The 10,037-nt window shown below is 51.8% G+C and overlaps 1 protein-coding gene across 1 annotated transcript in view; it reads right to left on the bottom strand.

Moving 5' to 3' along the window:
• Window positions 1-80: 80 nt before the first annotated feature.
• The window catches only part of MGAT4B (mannosyl (alpha-1,3-)-glycoprotein beta-1,4-N-acetylglucosaminyltransferase, isozyme B), a 41,079-nt gene continuing 31,122 nt past the window's right edge, over window positions 81-10,037 (bottom strand). Inside the window, exons 6-16 of the mRNA XM_009322756.1 lie at window positions 9,448-9,561; window positions 8,936-9,011; window positions 8,430-8,544; window positions 7,542-7,672; window positions 4,494-4,601; window positions 3,348-3,541; window positions 2,872-2,950; window positions 2,317-2,406; window positions 2,147-2,152; window positions 1,244-1,348; window positions 81-1,136 (exon numbers count right to left, since the gene is read on the bottom strand). Coding sequence (XP_009321031.1) covers window positions 1,113-1,136; window positions 1,244-1,348; window positions 2,147-2,152; window positions 2,317-2,406; window positions 2,872-2,950; window positions 3,348-3,541; window positions 4,494-4,601; window positions 7,542-7,672; window positions 8,430-8,544; window positions 8,936-9,011; window positions 9,448-9,561 — 1,042 coding nt within the window. The 3' untranslated portion in view covers window positions 81-1,112. The remainder of the gene's footprint in view (window positions 1,137-1,243; window positions 1,349-2,146; window positions 2,153-2,316; window positions 2,407-2,871; window positions 2,951-3,347; window positions 3,542-4,493; window positions 4,602-7,541; window positions 7,673-8,429; window positions 8,545-8,935; window positions 9,012-9,447; window positions 9,562-10,037) is intronic.

The following is a 10,037-nucleotide window of genomic DNA, read 5'->3' as shown; positions in this document are numbered from 1 at the left end:
TCCTGGGGAGGGGGAACAGGCAGGCAGAGCCAGAGCCTGTGCCTCCCTGCCACGAGTGACTCTCACCACCGCACCAAAGGTTTAAATTTAGATTTTATTACAGTGCACATTATTTTATATATTTATATATAGAGATGTACTTGAAAAATCAAATGTATCCAATAATAAAAAATACAGCACATGAAAGTAGTATAATGCATTCCAGTGTATAGCTGAAGAGACATTGGGATTTACACTAATCCCTACTATTTCTCAACTGGGCTACTTCTGCTTTTTTCCACCCCACCCCCCCAAAAAACCTCACACCAATCAATAACTGAAATAGTTATTTAAAAAGATGGTTTCTGCACTCAATCTCAAGGCATGAAGACACTGGAGACTTCACCGTGAGTTAAGGGGCTGTGTTCAATGCTGGCAGGCACAGTGTGGCATATTTTATTTTTTTGTTTTCCCTGCCATACTCATAGCTCCAACCCCTTTGGATTCGCTCCTCCTCTGCCAAAGGAGGGTCAGTCTTCACCCTCGCTTAATCCTCAAACTTTGGCCAGGACCATTGCCTGGGCGAAGGCAAGGCAGACCTTGGTCCCTGGCCATCTCCATCCCAGCTCGCCTGCAGGGTCAGCCGGCAGGACTCAACGTGACCAAGCCCCCTCTCTGTCCCTAATACAGCCAGTGCTTGCCCTGTCCTGGGCTGAAGGTGCTTTTAGTCCCCGCACTTGCTAAAGCTCATCCCGTCCCCAAACTGTCCCGTGTTGGTGCGGCCCGAGTGGCACGCGTGGCAGCCAGGCACCCGTGAGGGGCCGAGGGAGCGCCGGGGCCTTGCCGAGGGGAGCAAAGCCAGCCCTCTGCACGGGAGATTGGTTTTTGCTTTTTGCTCTTCTTCCGGAGAAGACGATGTCGTGGCCCCACAGCACCGGCTGGGGATGGTGGTGCCGGCCTGGCAGCCGGTTTGCCGAGGCCTGTCCGTGTGTGTCACCTCCTGGCAGCCGGGCCTGCGCCTCGCCAGCGTGGCTGTCCTTGTGCCCGGGCCGGGCGCCGCGGGGAGGAGGGAGCGGGAGGGGAGGGAGCGGGACCGGGATCCACGCGTGTGTCCACTCTTCCTCACGCCCACGTCACTCTGCTTTTTTGATAAAAATCTGAAAGGAGAGAGGGCTGGGATCAGAGAGAAGCCGGCGGAGGCAGCGGGGAGCCCCAAGCGAGGAGCTGGGCAGGGCTGTCCCTCTGCCGAAGAAGCCCAGCTTACCTCGCTCAGGATGATCCACACTGGGGAGTCGGTCTGGATGGACAACCTGATGGCCTCCAGCGGCCCGAAGGATGGGTCCACCTCGCCCTCCGCAACGCCCTTGGTTTTTTCCCCTGGCAGCCAGCCCCCCTGCCCCCGCAAGGGGACTGCGAGCAGCCATGGCAGCCCCCTGCCCACAGCTCCCCAACACAAGAGAGAGGGGCTGAAAACCAGCAGTATGGACATCAATACAGTGCAAAATGCTACACTGAGGGGAACAAAAAAATCAGCTGAACAAAACAAAATGGGGAGTATTTGGCTACACATCACTGCTGTGCAAAAGGGAGGCAGAGTGGCCTGACGGCAGCACTGTCCTGTAAGAGACAAATGTCGGTTCAGGATCCACACCATGGAGCCAAGTCTCACATCCATAGTGCCAGCAAGGTCTCAGCCTGTTGCTATGTCCCATTTTTGGGTGTGATTTTTTTTTTTTTTTTTTTGGAAAATGCAACTGGGAGAAACCAGACAGCATGCAGAGGAATGCTAAAATGGCAAAAAGCTACGTGTACCAGGGAATTTTTCTTTTATTTGTCTAGTTAAAAAAAAAAAAAAGAAGTCTTAGTAGGGACACCAGGGCTTTACCACACACCAGTGGGTCCCTGTAGGCTGCAATCACTCATTCTTGTCCAAGGGCAGGACAAGCACTAAAACAAGCTCAGGTGACAGGAGACAAAGTCCAAGCTGCAAGCAGTGCGAGTACCAAGACAGGCTGTGGAGGGAGAGTACGAAATCACCCACGGCAGAGGTTTTTAAGACCAGGTTAGGCAAATGGCTACTCTGAATAATTTGGTCCCAGCTCTGAGCAGAGACAGGCAGAAACATAGGACTGAAAACTACCTGAAGAGGACACTTAGTCTAAGAGGGGAAGGAGGGCAGTGGAGGAGAGGAGACAGTGACAATTAAATCCTGGCTCCTGGCAAGCAGAAATTACTCTGTCAAGCAAATAGCACTAAGGAGTCTCAATTCACTTGAAGGTGAGGATATGGCTGTGTTATCAAACCCAGCAGGCAGTTTACCACCTTGCACCCTGCTGTACCTATCTGGATGTAGCCATCCGGTGTCCTGCGGTATTTGACAGCTGCTCCTCTTCCCTCCTGCAAGGCTTCCTTATCCGACTGTAGACTCTGCGGGAAGGAGAGGAGTTCTGCACAAGGCCAGTGGCAGGAGCCACCCAAAAACCCCAAGTAACAGCAGGAACCCCGGAGCTGCCCTCGCCAGCAGCCCTTGGCATGTCATCCCCCCGCCTGGCACCCCAAGCCTCATGCCCCAAAACAAGAGGACATCTGCTGCCCTCAAGCTGCTGCTTCCACTGCACCATCCTGGCTCCAACCCCCTCCTCTGCAGCCGTCCCATCCATCTGAGCATCCCCTCTGCAGGCATGGATGGCTCCCATAGTGACTGTTCAGGGCAGCATCCCCGCTCCCGAGGTGGTACCAGACCAGGTGTGACCCCCCTGGCTCCCATCCAGCATCTCTCAAAGGCACTTGAGTCCTGTAAAGATTTTCCTGACAGCTTTAAGCAGTTCCCTTCTCTCAAACCTCTTTTGCTTCCCACTCCACCCCCGTCTCAATTCTCAATAAAACACTTACGTCAAACGGCAAAACCTCCACAGTCGTATTGAAGAGTTTGTCTTCTGGGTGCTCGATGTTCCCGCTGCGGAAGAAGAACCTGTGACAGAGACCAAAGCCATGGAAACCCACACTGAGCGAGGGGGGACATGATGGCTTTCACCCCAGCTGAACCATCAAACAGCTCAACCTAACAAGCATCTTCCCAAAAAGCCCACGGGCACATGGTTTAGAAGGAGACCTTCTGTGCCAGATTAGCTACAGCGTGGATTGCTCACAAACACGGGAAAGCAAAGGGCTCCAGCAAACGTGGCCCCACCAAAAAAAAGGGTCAAGTTATCTTCCCTCTGGAACAGTACTGCTCCCTCCTCCTGGGCAGTCAAGCAGGAGACGGGCAAGAAATTCAACATGAGCCAGAAGAGCAAAAGGAAGTGTCTCCGCATGCTCCAGGCTGTCCCCACGTCCCTCTCTGCCAACCCCCCCCCCAAAGCACTGGCCTTTCAATGCGGAGTGGTTTGAAGAATCTGAATCTGATGAAGTCTCCGGCAGTGGGAGTGAAGGCCCAGAAGAAGTCGTCCCGCAGGTAAGCCTTCTCCAAGGTGAAGTGCTGGTAGGTTTTCAGGCTGGTGCTCACCTCCGCAGGAGGGTTGACGTGCTCTTTCCGCAAGGCCTGCTTGCCAAAGTCCTTGTCCTTGGTGGGCATAAAGCAAAAAGGCAGAAAAGGGTCATGAGCTGCTCTCGCCTGTGAGGAACAGGGGTCCCAGCAACAAGGCACCGCAAATTAAAAGCTCTCGATTTGCATAGTGCAGAAGGATGAGGGATGGAAGTGATCTGGGGAAGGCACCAGACAGGGCAATGTGTGGCTGGATGCCAGGAGGACACAACTTTAGGAGAGGCAGCACAGAGAAGCACCACTGCTCTGCACTCTGATCCAGCACCAAAGAGCCTTTCATTGTCCAAGCATTCCCAAACGCGTGTCCCTGCCCCAGGAGCTCTGCAAACAGCCCTTACACCTGAGGAGAAGGTGGCTGGGAGGCTGACAATGGCATAAACCGGCTGGATTACACAGCCTGACAGGCACTGCGCTGCGATACAAACTGGATTACACCATCCATTTACCTGGGTATTGGACAGACACAGGACTGAGCACAGCCCAGGGATGCGTGTCTATGGGTCCTGCACATACAGCTGTGGGAAGCTTGATTTTGTTGATGTTTAAATACACACAATTTAAGCTCTTACACGGCAAGCTCTAGTTTGCCTATCAGCAAATCCCAGAAATAAGGAGCAGGGTGGGAAGGAAGTCAGACCAACCCAGGAGTCCTCTCTCCAGGGTTTTTCAGTAGATGCTTCAAAATCACTTGCCCAGATCATGGTTTGGCACTCAAGATAGGTGGCCAGGACCAGTACCAAGGCTTAAAAGCTTGCAGCAACTCTTGGTACGTGTCACTGCCATGCTGAGAAGTAGGAGCTACATGAGCTCACTGTAATTCAGAACAAAACAAGCACGTAAATCCAGCTGCCACATCCCACCAGTTGCTGTCACTGATGTTCCCACCCCAAAAGCAGCCGGTTCCCATGTGCCTGCAGGCCAGGCCAGACAGAAAGGCTGTCTGCGGCTTGGACAGGCAGCTGGTACCCACCTTCAGCTTCTGTATCTTCCCGGCCAAGGAGGAGTGGGTTCCCACGTGCTGGAAGAGCGAGGGCTTGAAGCGGATCCTCAGGTTTGCCTTCTGCCTGTCGCAGTGTTTCTGAAACAAGACAATCCCGCAGTGCCCCATGCTTAAACCTCCACGGTCCACTGTGCCCCGTGAGAGGAACGGACAAGGGCACGAGGAGTGATAAACATCCCTGCCCCTCCACCTCTATGCCCTTCTGTGTTATTTTGGCTTTAATTTGGCAACAGGGTTTTTAACCGCACTCTGGAGGAACCTGACCGTGACTCTTGGCTGGTCACCCACCAGGCTCTGCCCAGGTTTAAGTGTCAAATGTCTCCTTGCCAAGCATAGCTTAGCAAACGCTGAGCAAATCTCCTCTGGGTGCTGTCAGGTAGGGACAGCCAGATAATTTTGTTTCTTTTTTCCTTGGCTTATCAGGAAAGCCTTTTTCCTACAACTCCGAGCTCGGGATCACTGATGTCTGAAGGTACAGTAAGTCCTGGGATGATTCAGAGCCTAAGTGAACAGGTAGCAATTGCGGGCTCTTTTCAGACGGGCAGAGTTTTCAGTTTGTTGGTAGATTTTGTTAGGCAGATATATGGCACGTGCCATTGTCTGAGCTGTTTGACTGTTTCACACCCATCCCACCATGTAAATAAACCTGGAGATGCAACTCTGATCCAGCCAGTGATTTTCCGTGGGGTGGAGGGAGAGAGACGATGGAGAAGGAATAAAAGACAAAGGGGAAAAACACTGAGAGCGTGGAGACAAGAACTCACTTTTTAAAAATAGTTCATTTCTCTCAGTTTCAGGGAGCAGGACAAAAATACAGGCTTAAAAACCAGAGGGAGAGGGCATTTGTTTTCCAAATTTTGCTTTTTCCAAGAAAAACAACACACACGCACCCCTACCACCATCTGCTCTCGCAACCTCCCACCCAAGAGCAACCCTGGCAGAAATCCCGCTGCCGGGCGCTGCGTCACCGGCTGCCTGGCACCAGGCAGGGCGCAGCGGGGAAAGCCAGCCACACCGAGTCCCCGCGATGGGCCGCCCACACGGGCCACCGCCACCGTGCCGGGAGCTGGGAAATTCCAGGCATGATCCCTGCAAGCTGCAGAGGAGATAATCCCCTAATCCAGCTCACGTTACATTACAAAATTAAAACTAGCCATGCTAATGGGAGAGACCCTACTCATTGCCAGCAACCCCAGCCGCAACCCCAGCAGGTCTGATCTCGCTCTGGATGGGGAGAGGAGGAGGAAGGGGAATGGAGGGAGCTACAGCATCTCCTGATTTAAAGAAGCATTTGCCGAAAGCAGCATTGTCTCAGCCGGGCCAGGAGGGGGAATGGCTCAGTTGGTGGTAAGAAGGTCATCCTTTCACACAGCTCTACCCCAGGTAAATCTAAAATTAGTTAAAAAAGAGCGAGCAGAATATATCCAGAGCAGGCAAAGCACTTACCAAAAGCTCAGGTCAAACAAACTTTCAATCAAAAAGACAAATCCTCCCCGCTACCAATTTGATTCTGCACAGTGGGATTCACAAGGGAAAGTCATGTTTGAAAGGGCACTGTGCAGAGTTAATCATGCAAACAGTGAGGAAAGGAGCCAGAAATCCACACGGAAAGTAGGTTAATTTTTAAAAAGGCAACACATCTAAGAGGTTTGCAGTTTCCCCTGGGAAAACCTTGGCTCCGCCAGGTAGGAGAAGATGAGCGAAGATGAGCTAAGGAGAAGATGATCCTGCACAGCAGGATCTGCATTTAATCAATGCTCAAGCTGAAGATTTTGAAGGGGGGGCACAGACAGCAGCATCGTTCCCAGCTCCATCCCAGCATCCTGCCACCTCGGCTTTGCCCATGGCTGTGAGGACGCTGGGGGCTGCGGACAGGCCTGGGGACTGCTCTGTCACACCTGAGCACATGGTTTGGACTGCCAGGAGGACACGATGGACATCATCTGAGACTGGCCCTGCTGCACATGGGGGACTGGAGCTGATGTCATGGCCTCTGCCAGGGATCAGGCCAAATTAAACCACATCCTTGCCCCAATTCTGCAGAGCCCTGAGGATGCCCTTCCCCCCCCCTCCCCAACACATAGATACAGTATTTATCCCCAGAGTGACCACTTGCTCTGGCATTTGCCACCACAAAGCAGTTGTGGCCATGAGGTCTGTCCTAAGTGACTGGCTTCAAGCTCTGCACGGGGACTCCGCTGCTCATTCTCTGCCGGGGGAGGAGGGCGAATGAGCATATGAGTAAATACAATATGTTCAGAGAGGAGACAGGAGAGTATCTGGTGCTGAGCTCATCTTCCACTTGCTGTCACACACACTCCTCCTCTGCCCTTCCCACTCACTTTAGCCCCTCGCTGCTGCTGCTGCTGGGAGTTCAAACACAACCTCCGCAGGGCACGGGGGCTTCTGTGCTGCCGTCTGCAAGGCTTCATGCAGACATGGCTCTGCAAACGAGATGGCAGCATGAAAACGGAGCCCATTTCACCTCTCTGCGCCCTCCTAGAAATCCCAATAAGAGCTTTGCGTGCTCTGGCTTCATTTTGGCACACTACGCGCGGCGGGCTTGCTCTTGGGTCATCTGGGGTGAGCTCTCTGGGCAGCCTGCGTGTGTGCTCCAGGCGGGTATGGCACACGAGCCCAGAGCCAAAGGGTTATTCTGGGGTTATAGTCAGCGAGCGGGGAATGGCTTCAGGGAGAGAAGCACACTGGCATGAAAAACAACACAGAAGAATGGGGAACAGCTACTCTGCTCGAGGACTGGAGGAGGAATACCCTGTTAGTGCTTAGATGCAGAAATAATGCCTTTTCTGGCAGCTGCAGACTACAAAAGCCTGAACTCCCAGGTCTTTGCTTACACAATCTGCAAGGACACCCTGCGGCACACTCCAGAGGGATGGCACGATTCGGCGCAAAGTCAGCACCAGAGCTCACAGAAAAGATCCTCTGGAGACACAGAACAAGCGTACATTTACCCACACACAACAGAAGGTTTCCCTTCAACAGAGGTTGTTTACATACTGCATCTTTTTCAGGGTTGCAGACTTTCACCCAAAGGATGTGATCCAACAGCCAGTCAATGGGTTTGTCCTTATAGAACATCAGGATGAACTCCACGATCAAGCTCAGATCCAGAGACTTGAACATTTTTCCTACAGCACAGAAAGAGAGAAGAGAGAACAGTTATGGTATGAAACCGTCAAGAATCAGAGCTGGGAAGAAAAAACTTTGGAGAGTGGGCTGTGGAGGTTGGATGTGTCCATCTCTCTACGTAAAGGAAATAGCGTGCAGCTCTGTTTTATGTACCAGTACTGCTGGCATTGCTAATACAGTTCCGGATTTAATATTCATCGCAGAATTAGAAAGCATTAGTGTCTCACAGGTCACAACAGTATCAAAAGGTCTAAAACTCTTCCATTCAGTAGGGAGAAATAAGGATGAAAAACATTCAGCCAGCTGCAGGACAGACCATTTCCTGCCCCGAAAACTATAAGTTTTAAGCCAGTCAAACCAGCATCCAAAATAACAGATCAAGCTGCTACTGCAACCATGTACTGCCGTTCCCAAAATAGTTCTGTGCTGATGTAAACTTCCTTTTGCACACTCTTAGGCAACTCCAGATCCCATCCAGCCTAAAAGCTACTGGTCACATCTAAGCTGTTTGGCTGTCAGCTGGGCCACCGACCAGGTTTATTTTTATTAAAAGTGAGTATCAGCAGTACCAGCTGTGAGGATCTTTCTCCCCTGTGCAAACACAAGAGACACTGCAAAAATAGGGAGGGACCAAGTCCAAGTATTTTACCATCTTGTGCAGACAACTCGTTGGACCAAGAGCATAAGCGCTTGCAAGAACCAGCAGGCACTTGTGTCCGTGCCTGATGGGACTGGGGTGAGCGGGGAGAACATTACCAATAAACCCCAGCTGAGAAAACTCCAGGATCATCCACTCTTCAGAGGGCTGCTGCAAGGCAAAGTTCTTCATCGTGCTGAGATAGTTTGGTTTGGCCACAATATCATCCTCCAGCTGCAAGAGGAAAGGACACTCAGTGTCAATGACCCATCCAGGTTCCAGTAAGAGCCTCTCTGTGCAGGGCAATCACGCCATAGACTGGAGGAAAGCTTTGGCACAGACCTAGTTTAGTTTGGAAGATGCTCCAAGCAGATTTTTCTCACCCAATCTAACAGGTAAATGAAACAAGGATTCCTTCCCTCCCTAGGCGGGAGGTCTCCAAATTCTGAGATGCTTTAGCATCTCAGAAACCTAGCTTTTGAACCTATCTATCTGGTTAAAACCCGCTCCCACTCTGCTGTATCGCACAACTGGACATGCTCTTTGCCCTCTCTCAAGCTGGGTACGAGCCACAGTGAACTCACAGGTACACCCATCTCCCCTCCGCCCCCAGCACCAAACCCACCTGCACGTAATATATGCCTTTGGACTGGGCATACATCATTAAAAAGCAGTAGTCGAGGTTTTGCTTTGTCCTCCACCTGCAAGAGACAAACAAGATGGGAGCGCTGATCTCTCCTGCGATACCGGGCTGCTCGGGGGAGCCAGCCGAGGCTGGGTTTAAGCCAGGAAGGTGACACAGCTCTTGGAGGAGGGGATGGCATACGGCCTCCCCCTTTTGGTCTCAAACTGGTCAGCTAAGAGTTACTGGAAAACCCAGGGACTTCCAAAATGAACATCATCTGGGTTAAAATGACCCCCTCACTTGGTGATGGAAACACCGCAGCACGAGGCAAGCCCTGCAAAGCTGGCACCAGTTCATAACATCCCCCCCCCCGTCCTTCCAGCTCTTGGACAAAGCAAGTTCAAGGGCCTCGCCTGGCCCTGTGGAAGAGCTTTCCCTGCTGGAGTCAGGGGGGGAGATGCTGCAGTTACTTAATTCAGGGCTTGGTTGGTTTTAAGCTCATTGATTCTTACCTGACTCTTTCCTTGGGGTCCCCAAAGGATTCCCGCAGGTGGGAGAAATCAGGATAGAAATGCGGAGACGGGGAAATTACCTCCAGGAGACCTGAGTGTATTTCCTTTGGGAATCTGAGGGAGAAAAGCAGCAGTAAACAAATACCTCCGTGTCTGACACACCATTTCATAGACCAAATTGCTGGGTAAACACTGAGCCGCAGAACCAAACAAAAAATACAGCCTCTAAGATAAAACTTCCCCAGCAGCTAGTGCACTTCCAGGCCTCACCAAAGGACATCAGGAGGGACTGCCCCGGAGTTTTAAAGCTGCTCTCTCCCTCCCATGGTCTCTAACAGCCCCACGTTCATGTGCTCCCCCCCAGCATCCCTCCTCCCTCCCATATGCACACATGGGTCAGCTTTAAAGACCAGCTGTGAGCACCAAGCACTCTCTACAGGATTAAACGGACCTGCAGACTGGTGCACCAAAGAAAGGACTTGCTGGCATTACTGGCATTTAGAGATTTTCCAAATGCATCAGAAATTAAAAGCCATTTTGCAGAGATTATGTTATGAATTTCTGTTAAGTTACTTAAAACACTGCTGTCC

This window comes from Pygoscelis adeliae, unplaced genomic scaffold, assembly GCF_000699105.1.
Source record: "Pygoscelis adeliae isolate BGI_AS28 unplaced genomic scaffold, ASM69910v1 Scaffold34, whole genome shotgun sequence".
Classification (NCBI taxonomy): domain Eukaryota; kingdom Metazoa; phylum Chordata; class Aves; order Sphenisciformes; family Spheniscidae; genus Pygoscelis; species Pygoscelis adeliae.
The sequence above is the reverse complement of the archived record's forward strand: the minus strand, read 5'-3'. Positions and strand labels throughout refer to the sequence as shown.